The following is a 12,811-nucleotide window of genomic DNA, read 5'->3' as shown; positions in this document are numbered from 1 at the left end:
TATTTATTTATTTATTAATGGAGGGACTGGGGATTGAACCCAGGACCTTGTACATGCTAGGCATGCACTCTACCACTGAACTATACCCTCCCTCTCTTTCAAAGGCTTTTTAGAGAGAGAAAGCCAATAAAACAGTGAAGTAACAACAGAAAAAGTTCCCTTTCCTCTTTGTGCTCTCTGAGCTACGTTTACATTTGTGTGGTCTCTCCTTTGACCTCTCCATGTGGTAAATAACTACTCAGAATTTACCCACTTGAATGAACAGATAGGATACTAGAAAGAGGAGAAAACAGGCGACATGTAGTAAATTCATGTCCCAGTGCATTAATGCCTCCCTAATATACAACAATTGACGGTGAGTTCGGTATCCCCATCATTATTAGCTTGGCACGTGGACATTCTTCTTAGTTCCTGGGTTCTTCCTCGGTCCTGGTCTGGGCATGTGTCCTCTCTTTATTCTTCAAGGCTGATGGGATGCATTAGCACCTATTCATTTCCTCCTCCTTCTGATGCATCGTAGTCTCCTATTACCCTCCTTTTTCTTTCCTTTTTAGTGGTTCAGAAACGTGCATGCACACTATATTATGTTCTTTGTTGAATAATTTCCCTTAAGAATCTTCCAGCGAAGAGTTATGAACTTGACTGACTTAGGCAACGTGGGGCATGTTGCGATGTAACTAACTACCCAACGGATTTCCTCTCGCACGTGTTACCCTTCGAATCTTTGTCACCTACAGTCAGACTCACCATCACTGCAGCATCATAGCATGTTCTCGTTTCTGCTGCTCTTCTGTTGTAAAGTCACAATGTCTGTTGTACTGTCTCCTCCTCTCAGATTGCTGGTCCCTTTGGTGAGTCCTTGCCTTCCCACCTGCTGCTGTTGACCTTACTTTTCTGTCACCTGTGTTGGTTTCTGAACCCTAAAGGGATTATCAAGTGGCTAATTGGGTCACTCACCCATGAATTGTTGTAACCTGTAGTAAAAACTGGTACAGCTCTTCCTCATCTTAACTCTCTCCCATGCTTTTAAAAGGTTGTGAAAGTTGTTTTCCTGTTTCCCTTCTCCACAGACCTTTTTTGAGGTGAACACCAGCTTTTGATTTGTGGGTGCCTGTGTTCTGTGTGGACTCACAAAAGGGATCTCTGTTGACCCCTGGGCCCTCCATGTGTACGGCGATAGAAAGTCTCTGGGAGTGTGCTGTTGTGTGCATTCTGTGCAATTCGGGAGGTCGAATTCTGGCCATGGATGTCATTTACTTGCCAGTGTAGGGCTCTTCCCAAAGAGCCATGCCCTTCTCTTTGTAGTTCTTAAAAGTGCACCGACAGTAATGCCTGAGCAGGTGTGAATTCTTTGATTTGAGCCAGAGCTTTAACAACATAAATGTATGAAGGTGGGGGGTGGGGAGAATCGTTACAATCATCCCTCAGTGTTCGCGGGGGATTGGTTCCAGGATCCCCCTGTGAATGCCAAAATCCATGGACGCTAAAGTCCTTTGCATAAAATGGTGTTGTGCTAGTGGTTTCTGCCAGACTCATTTTGAATCCTAGTTACAAATTTGAAACAAATCTACCACTTTTGTCTAGGTTCCACATTTTATTTCCATAATTAAATCCTTGAAGATATTAGTTAACCCCACATTCACAGTCGGCCAAAATAAATCTGTCCAGAAAATAGACTACTTTGTGTACATGTGTGAATTATATTTTATAGGGGTGTTACTGCCTGGTGTATAAAATTATTCCCATTTCAAACATTGTAAAAGTTGAGTAGAGATTCTATAGGTGAATTACTCTTGCGTATGTGAAAGAGTTAGTTATAATCTTCTTGCATTTGTGAATGAACCTTACGTAAGTCACAAGCGTTTTTATCTATTATGTCTTCTTAGGGCTGGATCGAGATTGTTGGATGTGCAGATCGTTCCTGTTATGACCTTTCTTGTCATGCACGAGCCACCAAAGTCCCACTTGTAGCTGAGAAACCTCTGAAGGAACCCATATCCTTTCTGGTCACTTCAACAGCTCAGGACTGAAGTGTAAACATCTTAGAAATGGATAAGTCCAGGTCTATACCGTGTTCTGTGGATGCACTGAGGTGTTTGGATATTGTGGTAGCACTTTATTTAAACATACTATTTTACCCATTTTTTGCTCCTTTCCTGTTCTCTTAACTTGTGATCTGCCATGTGCCCACTCAGTGTCTGGTCCCTGAAAAAAGCTCATTCAGGAAAAGGCTCTGATGTCTTTCAGGATGGTGACCAGTTTTTCTCAACCATTTCCCACACCTGCATCTACGTATATGCTCTTTAAATAAAGGGTGCCTGGTGAATACTTTCTCTATTAAAAGATGGGTGCTCTTTTATGGTAGATGAAATAATTTAGCTCACTGGATCTGTAAACCAGCAAAGGAGAAACTTCCTTCCTTTACCAGGCAGTGAGGTTGTGAGCTGATCTTAGGGCTGGGCTGGTGATAGGAAATAGATCCTGTTGTGTTGAGACATATTAGAAATGAACAAATTATTATGCTACTTATCGGGTTATGTTGCTGAGTAGATAAAATCCCTTTATCTCACTGTAACTTTGAAAAAGCCTTTCTTGATGATGTTTCCTTATTTTGAGTGAGGATTGTCTGAATGCTTTTATGGGTGGTGGTCTCACCCTGCCCCTGAAATCAGCGGAAAGGGGACCTAGGGCACCGACGTGGACCTGGTAGTTGTTTCACGTCACTGGTTGCTTGTCCTCAGGGTCATTTCCCAGAACACGGAGGCAGGTCTGCAGTTTTACATTCCTTGACTACTTCATACAAAACAGTCAATGTTGTTCAGTTTGAGCCCAATAAGGGAGCAATTGGTAAGGCATATAAAAAGGATGCAAAGCTGGTGATGGAGTACCTTGCCGTCTGTGATGAGTGCTACATTACAGAAATGGAAGAACTACTGAATGAAAAAGGGTAAGATTTAAGATGTGTATTTTTACATGGGCTCCAGTCAGCAATGTCCTCTGTCAGATTTTGAAAGTTAGAGTGAGATTATTTTCTGTAGAAATTTTTTGCAGGTAAGTACCATCTCTTGGCTACATTGAAAGGACTGCATTTATCAAGATTTTGGCATTATAGCCTAGAAATAGATTTGAAGTGAACTACAAAGATCAGATGTTTTTCCCCCCAATAACTTTCTTAGAGGAAGAGTCTTATCCAAGGTAGTGACTAAGGAGGGAATAGAAACTACATCTGCCTCTCAAGTCAGTGATCTTTTTTTAAGCTTTGGAGTGGTCTGTGTAATTGTTGTAAGCATAAATATAAAGACAATAGAGATGAATCTTTAAAGCAATTCAACAAAATCTGCCATAAACAATGTAAAATTTACTGTGTCCGGCAAACAGTTAAAGATTTCCAGACATAAGAAAAAGCATGAAAATATGCCCCGTAGTGAGGAGAAAAATCAGTCAAAAGGAATGCCGAGAAATGACAAACATGAGGGAAGACATAAGGATGTTAAAACAGTTATTATAAATATGCTTCATATGCTAAAGGATATAAGGGAAAACATGAACATATGAGGTGAGAAATGGAAATATATAAAATATAAAAATATTAAAAAAACCAAATGGAACATCTAGAGGCAATATCTGTCTAAAATAGCATCAAATCCCATTAAAATTGACATGGTTAGATCACTAGTCAGATATCATCATCTACAAACAGAACAGTTTTGTTTTGTTTGTTTTGTTTTTTAAATTCTCAAATAATGGCTATCTCCTTGCTGATTTCAGCTTTTTTGTAACTATTACCACTCTACACTAAGACTGTATGCACAGAGAGAATATATATGATGCTGTGTATGTAATGGCACCTTTAACGCACGCGCACACAAACTTCAGACAGAATGGTAGAAAATGGAGAAAATCACTGAAAACCACTCCTGTGTTGCTTGAGATTATCACTGCTAGAAACGAGCAAAATGCAGGGTACCACGCACCAGCTCTCCAGCTTCAAGGACAACCACATGAGGGCTCTCTCCCCCCCAGCACTGAGCTGCCTATGAGACAAGATACATCCAAATTGATCTTCATAATGTGAGGAAATAAATACCTCATAGCTGAAATACAGGTATTACATGAAGCACTTTATAAAGGTGAATTCTTATAACCTGAAATGGAATGGGCGTGTCTCAGGATATGAACATAAGGCAGGCAGTGATTTGGCAGTGGGGAGGGATAATATTTTACAATGACATATCACACAGGATCATTAAACTTTTAAGCTGATCTTCATCAGCGTAAGTGTCAATGTTTATTTTGGAAATAGCGTGGGAGTTTTAAAATTTCTCTCTGAGATGGCAAGTTGGTCATTTTTACATTTGTTAGGACAATAGAGAAACTGTTCTTGTTGCTGACAGGTCTGTTTCTGACAAATTTATTGTAATTATTCTAAAACTCTGTTTTAAAAAAAAATTGGTTTTGGTTTGATCTCAAAACCAAAAGAATTGGTCTTTAAGTCACTTGCAGAATTTTATAAAACTAGCCACATTTTGGCGTGCCTCCCACAATACTGTTTGGCGCCATTGTTAGAACAATACTTAATTTGGTATTCCTTATGAAATCACTTAAATTTTATTTCCAATTTATATCTGGAGAGTTGACCAAGTTGTATTACACTTAAAATGAGAAACAATTTAGCAATCTTAAAACTCCTTTAAATGAAGGCATGTGGATACGTATTTTCACTAATAAATACTGTGCTTTGTTTCTTTGTAGGGAATTTACTATTGAAACTGAAGGGAAAACATTTCAGTTAACAAAAGACATGGTCAATGTGAAGAGATTCCAGAAAACACTACATGGTAAATTTGTAAAAATAATTAAGAAACAAACTAAAAGCATTACTCCTTAAAGGTGTTTCGTTTTTTAAAGTTTTATAGCATAACCATTTTACAGAAAACTTGAAGAAGAAAAATAAATCCTTAATGCCACAACCCTAAATTTGATGAATATGTTTAAGGCATTATCTTGGGCTTTTTTTTTTCCAAATTGTACTCATACTGAAGAATAATTTATAATGCTACCGTTGTATTTCCTATGACCTGACATACATATGAAGACTTTCTTTGGGGCTGGAGAGTATAGCGCAGTGGTAGAGCACGTGCTTGGCACACACGAGGTCCTGGCTTCAATCCCCAGCACCTCCATTAACAAAAAAAAAGGAAAAAAAATTTTTTAAATACCTCTTTGATTAAAAACAAGCATCTTTTTTTTTTCTCTTTAAGGTAAAGTCCTTTCAGTTCTTAAGCAAAAGAGAGAATCACCCTTCTGCCTATTTTAGCAGATTAACTTGTTATAAGTAATTTAGATTTGTGATCTTTCATGCTTTTTTAAAAAGCAAGGAAGTGATTTTATTTTTTGTAGAACAAATTCTATGAATTGGGAAATGAGTATTTTGGAGAACATGTAAAGGCTGCTTCTGGATAATTGTAGCTGAATTGAAACTCTTGGAAACTGAGAGTAGTGGGTATTTCAGAAGCCGCTGGCGTGGAGAGAGCAGGCCTCCTTTCCCACTTGTTTTTGGCCTGTCTCGTTGTCGCCAGGCTGCTGTGAGCAGTTAAAGCAGTCTGAGCGGTGGTGGGAGGAAGCAGGGGGTCCTTCATGCTCTCTGGCTTTTTAGCCACCATCCGGAAGCTGGCTCAGAGCTGGACTTCACATAGCAAGGATGCCGTGAAAGGATGGGCAGAAAATGCCTTGATCATAGTTCTAAAGTGTTATTCTTATTTTTACCACACACAAAAGGAACAGCTTCTCTTTTCTTCCACATATGTGAGTTTTGGATTCCAGTTATCTCACTTCCCTTGAAACATAAACTTTCCAAGATTAGAGTCAGTTACCTTACACCTGGACAGTGCTTAGCATTGCTTCCTTTCTGAATAATAAGCAGTGATGAGTCCAGCTGCTGTGCATACCACAGGAATAGCGTCCCCGATGGGAGGAGCTGTGGGGCACCTGGCAGGTGTCTTTGACTGAGTACTGGTCCCTGAGCAGACTCTTCTCTAAGGGGCTCCTGACCCCAGGACTGTGGAAGTACAAGGGCAGTAACTTGGCTCTCTTAAGGAGTTATCAAGTCAGCAAGACAGCAAGTAAAATGAAAATCATACGATACTTATTCTATGTAGGAGTTGTTTTTGTTCATTTTCCCGGCTGTGGTGGTAGATTTTTAATTCTAGCAAAGTCTCATAGAAGCTCTAGAGTTTTCATGCTTTCTGCAGAGGTAAGGCAGCTCCCTGCTGTTCATCGCTTACCAACCCGGGAAGGAATACCGTGGTATATGAACAAAGAATTAAAATTTTTTCCCAGTTTTATTATGCAGAATTATTACAGTTCGACTGCCCATACACATTATATTGCATGTAAATACATATATACAGTACACTGCACATTTTCTTAGTTTTCATATATGTACTAATTATTGTTTCTAAGAACAGATTAGATCTTTAGGTTTTTAAACTTACATACTTATCAAGGAAATAAAGCCAACTACAAAATAAGAACCAATAGAATGCTTTAATCCAGTCATAACGGACAGTCAAATGTGCTTACACATATTCAAGGAATCAGAATAATAATTAGTTCATTTGTGTCCTATTATTATTGTTATTACTTTTTAGATTAACAAAGAATTAAATTCGGTGAAAAATTTTTTTACTCCAAACTTCTCTGCGAATGGTCTTTTATTCTGATTTCTTTGTCCTGAGGTACAGGATCGATTGCAATCCATCTAGAATAGAGATATTTTTAGGGCTAATAAGAATTGTTAAGAGAGGGCCTGGAGTGCATCATGTAGGTGGTGAGAAAGTGTTACTGAATTTCTATGACTTTTGCAGTGGAAGAAGTTGTTCCGAGTGTAATCGAACCCTCCTTTGGCCTGGGCAGGATCATGTATACGGTATTTGAACATACATTCCACATCCGCGAGGGAGACGAGCAGAGGACGGTGAGTTGTCCTGTGCAGGGTGCTGTTCTCTGCAGTGTCAATGAACGAAACCCACTGAGAGACGTTAAGACGACTCTGGAATGATCATTTAGTCGTTATTTACTCTTAAGGTTAACACTTCCCTTTGCTTAACTGCCTACAAAGCAAAGCACCTTCTTGTGTTATCTCACTTGAGCTTTAGGACGTGTAGGTTATTCAAGATGCCGTTGTTTCAGTTGCATCCGAGTCCTGAGACAGGACGTGTTACTTTGAGGGAACTGTGTGTTGCATCAGTGGAAGGAATGGTAATTTCTGGATCTGTTTGGGTTTTCAGAAAATTGGGAAGGAGGAGATGGCTCATAGAATTTGGCCAGACCAAAGAATTGTATTTATACACTGGTAAAGCATTAAAGGGAACCTTTTTAAACTGTATAGAATTGCCTAGGGTATTTTTGAGAGTAAAGATTTAAGTTCCTAGGTCCTATTCCAAAGATACTGGTTCAGTAGGTCTGGGACCCAGGGGTCTGATTTTTTTTTTGGTTTGTTTTAGAAGAACCCCAGGTGATAGCAATGTGGGAGATTGACAGGTCATAAATTGAGCAGTAGTCTGTGAAGTATAGCCTTTCTTAGCATTAAAGTATTGCTAGAGATAAATGTTTGCAAGAAGATTCTGCAAATGTTGCAGAATCCTTGCTCTGTGCCATCCCCAGTCTCTCTTCATCCTGCCTGGCTTCGCCTTCCTCACCTCGCCTCTGCCTGCAGAAGTTACACTCTTTTAATTTATAGCTGCAGGTTTCTGGGAAAATCACTCAGAAGAAGAATGGCTAGAGAGGAGAGGCTGCATAGGTCAGATCAACCGAAATAAGCATTCTTACCTGCATGACCATCTGAAGCTGAGTGTGTACGTGATGTTGGACATCAGCTCTGTAGTTCTTTCTGGGGCATTTAATCTTGAAGGATGGACTGATGTGTTCCTGGCACCAGGGTTTTAAAAAGTCTGACATACTGTTGGTAATGTGTAGCTAATAAAGTTACTCTTTTATTCTCTGCCCTAAAGTTACATCTTCATTTCCTGACACTTAAAGAGCAGCTTTTCGTTCATTAACAGATAGTAAGAACCTGAGCTAGACACCATGCAAACATAAAACGTGGTTCTTCCTGAAAACCTTTTAGCTATTCCTTTGAATCTAACAATATTGATATAACTAGAGTTTTCATAGAAATTTATAAGGGCTAAGAAAGAATAAATTAATTACTGTGTTTTATGAATTACATAGAGATTCTCATTGTGAAGAGAAATTTGGGTAGCTTGTGAGAAGCCAAAAATGTTTCTAAATTATTAACACAAAGTCCCTCAGTCCATCCTCCTATAAATTTGATATAAAAACATTGCTGGTGAGATAACCCCAAAATTATTTTTCTGTAAAGGTGGGTCCCCAATTCTCTCTCACATCAAATGGAATTCTCACAAGATGGAGGAGAGGAGTGGAATTCTGAGCGTTCCATGATTCAGGTGCCATATTGATAGAGTCTAGGGTTTACATAAAGCAGGATATTCACCATTGGCTGGCATTTATTTAAGATTAATTAGGCTTTGGGGGCGCTAAACTGGAACTCGTGAAATTCATTATTTTTATGAGACCTATTCCTTCTGAGTCCCATACTCTTGCCTTCAAGTGAACCTTTTGTACAAATATTATTTAAGAACTATCTTCAGCTCTTATTTCCAGCCCAAAACGGTAGACTGGTTTGCCTTTCACGGAATATCTTTGCTTCCTTTTATTTCTGAGTAACTCTGAAGGCTGTTTCAGGAGCAGTTTAGGGGGGCTGTATTTTTCACTTGGGTATATGGCGCATCTTTTTGTTTGTTTTCTACTATTTCTTTTGAACATGCATTTGTGAGCTAATTAAACTTTCCTGTTTTACTTAGTAAGGCTCATAGATCCTTCAGCTATGCTGAGTCTTTTAAAGGACAGAATGGAATTTTTATCTGTTGACACTACCACTTACTTCATGATCTGGGGGGGGGAGGTTCTTTAGGGATCTCCACAGAAGAAGCCAGGCTTTTATGTGGTACCAAAAAATTACCATCTTAGATGGTAACTTTCAGAATGCTTTCACATCATTTAACTTTTTTACAACGGACCTGCCAAGGAAGCAGCACCGACGGTAGAGACCCTTTTTAGATGGAGAAACTGAGACCCAGAGAGGTCGAGCTCACTGAGTTGGTCCAAGTGCAGAGCCGAAAACCTGATCTTTCTGATTCTAGTTCTGGTTATCTTGCTTCCTCTGTCTTGTTGCACTGCTTTTCCTGTGTTTTCTGGTATGTTGATAGTGCAGTTTGGACGTTAATGTTGAGATCTTTATACGCTAACATATTTATCTATCCTTCTTTTTAAACCATCTAGTTCTTCAGTTTCCCGGCTGTAGTAGCTCCATTCAAATGTTCCGTCCTTCCGCTGAGCCAGAACCAGGAGTTCATGCCATTTGTCAAGGAATTATGTAAGCAAATCCAATTGGGTAATCTCCAAGGGAACACTGTCAAGTAGATTGAATTTTAGGAAATGTCTCTTTTTTTTTTTGACAAAAATATGTATTGAATAAAGAATGAATCTGTGATTTTTAGTGTCCGCTCTTACTGCTGAGAGTGTGCTTGCTCAGGATGTTTTCTCCTAGCAGTTGAATGAGTCAAGGTGGGACCCAGGAGTCAGATTTAAAACACCCTTGCTTCTCCTGTTGACCCTGGTGCTCACTTCATCAGGGGAACCCTAGTGGAGGGTAACAACCCCAGTAGATCTGCAGCCACTGGACCCACCCACATCCACAGGACAAGGATCCTGGTGGTCATCTACTGCGGCCCATGTGTTTCAGAGTTGGGAATTGGGAAGAGTTCATTGAACTGCCCAGGGTCCTGCAGGCCTCCTGGCCTGGGCTCTCAATCTGATACTCGTTCCCCTGCAGCCGCATGAAATGTAGGTAAGAGTGAGGGATTGGGCTCCAGCGAGGATTAAATTGTCAGGATTTTTCTTTCTCTTGCAGCTGCAACTTACTGCTCTTTTGTGTCAGTCCCTTTTATAAGTTTCCTGAGCTTGTATGACAACATTTAGCTGACATTGGGACTTCGTCCTTTTTCAAATGTTTAATTTACTTATTGTGTTTTGGATAGCGGAAGCCTTGACCAGGCACGGTGTCTCTCACAAAGTAGACGATTCCTCTGGGTCTATTGGAAGACGCTATGCCAGGACTGATGAGATTGGCGTGGCTTTCGGCATCACCATTGACTTCGATACAGTGAACAAGACCCCTCACACGGCAACCCTGCGGGACCGAGACTCCATGCGGCAGATAAGAGCAGAGGTGGCTGCCCTCTCTTTGGCACTTTTAATCTTAGAAATGTGTACAGCTTCCTTCTGATTTGAGATGGATTTTTGTTGTATGTATGGTCCCCCCTTTTTTTCCTTTTTAATTTTAATCGTAAGTTTGTATCGGAACACAGATTCCCAAATCCCTTCAGTTTAATTATGAAAATATTCATTAAGACTTCTCTAGTATTTTATAGCTATTTGGATCACTCTGGGCTCATTCTCTGACAGCTTGCTTTTATAGTTGGTTGGTGGTTTGGACAAGAGAAATATCCTAAGTGGTTGCTGCCATAGTTTTATCGGCAGGCTTGGGGGGGGCTTAGACAGTTTTATCTTTATATTTCTGTGTACATGTGTTTGTATAACTTTTTCATGTTGATTCATTCAAAGCAGTGAATAATGTTTCAGTCATCTTACTTAATGAGAAGGGAATAATGGAGATGAGAAAAGGACAGGAGGGAAAGGACAGAGTGGCCACTTTAATTAGCCACCTGACTAATTTATTTTGAGCAAGTTTTTATTTAGAGTGCCTATTACGTGCTCTGCTTGATATAGAGAATTAATAATAGGGAAAACAGAGGTGAGAGACCACTTTTTTCCACAGGAGTGTATAGTCTACTTCAGAAGTCACAGATTTATGGCTCGTGTTTTTACAAAGCCAGATCTGGCTGCTCTGAACCTAGGTTCGCATCGGGCAGGGGTTCTCAAAGTATGGGCCCTGGACCACTAGCACCTGCATCCCCTTGGGACTGATTAGAAAAGTGAAATCTCCACCCTAGACCTACTAAATCAGAAACTGGAGTGGGGTTGGGGGTTGGAGAGGGAAAGAAGGTGGGCAGAACTGTTTTAGTAAGACCTCCAGATGATTCTGACTGTCACTTAGGTTTGATAACCCCTGCTGGGTGACAGCCAACGTTTGGTTATGGCTGAGGGACAGCTGGCCCCCCTAGTTGCCGCTCTCCAGTTTCCCACACTCCCTGGCTCCCTTCACTCGTGTTACTTGACTGACACTGTTCTAAGAGGGAAATGTCACACACACTTCAGGTGGCACGGAGATGTTGAATAATTAGAAAAGGCTCTGTGGGGGAACTGAGTTATGCAGGGGAGCTGGCGGGCATTCTCTGGGCTGGAAGGGGGGCAGGAACCCGAGTCCGGAAGGAGGTGAGTGTAATTAGGTAAAGAGGCTTCAGTGGGAGTCACGAGGAACGTTGTGTGGGGCCCAGTTTGTAGAGGGATCCTGGCATTACGTAGACACTGACTTGGCGCTCTCTGTGGTTTCCCAAGTTCAGGGTGAATCCTCTTTTTGGCAGTCTGATCACGCTGGGTGACACTGAGACTTGTCTCTCCTTTTACCCCAGGTCTCTGAGCTGCCCAGTGTAGTCCGCGATCTGGCCAATGGCAGCATCACGTGGGCCGACGTGGAGGCCAGGTATCCTCTCTTTGAAGGTCAAGAAACTGGGAAAAAAGAGACAATCGAAGAATGAGGACAGTTTGGGCAACTTTTGACCATTTGCGTGAATTAAAAAATAATTTGTCATGTCCACTTTACAAAAAAACAGCACTGCAGTCCCTCCCAGGGTCTGCATTTTATCCTCAGTGGCTGCCTGATCTTACTCCCACAATTAAAGTTGAAGGAATTCTGAACAAACTTGTGATCTACTTGCTCGTGTTTCTGCATTTGCAATAAAACAATTTCTCCCATCTTTGGGTAAACACACTTATACTTAATGTTAAACACAGTTAATACATTCTTTTAATTAACAACTTTATTCATAAAACCGTGATTCACCTGTTTTAAGTGTACAATTTGATGTTTTTAGTATATTTGCAGAGTTGTGCAACTGCCACCACAGTCCAATTTTACAACGTTTCCAGTGCTCCAAAAAGAAACCTCATATGCGTTTAGCATTGCTCCACATTCCAACCCCAGTCCCAAGCAACCACTTACCGACTTTCTGTGCCTATAGAGTTGTCTATTCTGTTCTTTCTATTTTTCTGAAGAAGTGGTGCATTGTGCTAAAGAGGCAGCATCACGTAGGTGGACCTGCTTCTGGGAGCAGCTGAGGTGGGAAGGAGGCTGCCGGAGCAGTGGAGGAGGCTGCGTGCTGGGGCGGAGTCAGGCCACCAACCCCAGTGTCCTGGCTGATGGAAGTCTTTGCTGTTCAAAGTCTCCAGGAGGGGGCGCACCGACAGAAGCCCTCTTTATTTTAAGGCGTACTTGTCTCTGCCTTGTCTGACTTAGCACTTCTCAACCATCAGTGTCTTGATTCAAGCCTAGTAGTTTTGTAGTTTTGGGCTCAGCTTTTGAGGGACTTCACTTCTATGATGTGTTTGTATAGAACGCTCAGAACACATGTGTTTATTTGTTAGGAAAAATAGGAATGTGTGAATTTGAACAACTCTTTATTAGCAGAGTTAAGACTGTCTAGAGTCCCAGCTTCTGACAGTAAAAGGCTCCCGAGTGTTTTCCTTTGTCTTGGATCCTCCAAGGGAT

At 40.8% G+C, this 12,811-nt stretch overlaps 1 protein-coding gene across 1 annotated transcript in view; it reads left to right on the top strand.

Annotated features, from left to right (window-relative positions):
* GARS1 (glycyl-tRNA synthetase 1) overlaps positions 1 to 12,020 on the top strand; it is a 34,940-nt gene extending 22,920 nt beyond the window's left edge. Inside the window, exons 11-17 of the mRNA XM_074367288.1 lie at positions 1,887 to 1,995; positions 2,803 to 2,947; positions 4,753 to 4,838; positions 6,867 to 6,976; positions 9,364 to 9,457; positions 10,122 to 10,312; positions 11,676 to 12,020. Of these exons, the coding sequence (XP_074223389.1) occupies positions 1,887 to 1,995; positions 2,803 to 2,947; positions 4,753 to 4,838; positions 6,867 to 6,976; positions 9,364 to 9,457; positions 10,122 to 10,312; positions 11,676 to 11,801 (861 nt within the window). The 3' untranslated portion in view covers positions 11,802 to 12,020. The remainder of the gene's footprint in view (positions 1 to 1,886; positions 1,996 to 2,802; positions 2,948 to 4,752; positions 4,839 to 6,866; positions 6,977 to 9,363; positions 9,458 to 10,121; positions 10,313 to 11,675) is intronic.
* Positions 12,021 to 12,811: the final 791 nt, after the last annotated feature.

The sequence above is a fragment of the Camelus bactrianus genome, chromosome 7, assembly GCF_048773025.1.
Source record: "Camelus bactrianus isolate YW-2024 breed Bactrian camel chromosome 7, ASM4877302v1, whole genome shotgun sequence".
Taxonomy (NCBI): Eukaryota; Metazoa; Chordata; class Mammalia; order Artiodactyla; family Camelidae; genus Camelus; species Camelus bactrianus.
The sequence above is the reverse complement of the archived record's forward strand: the minus strand, read 5'-3'. Positions and strand labels throughout refer to the sequence as shown.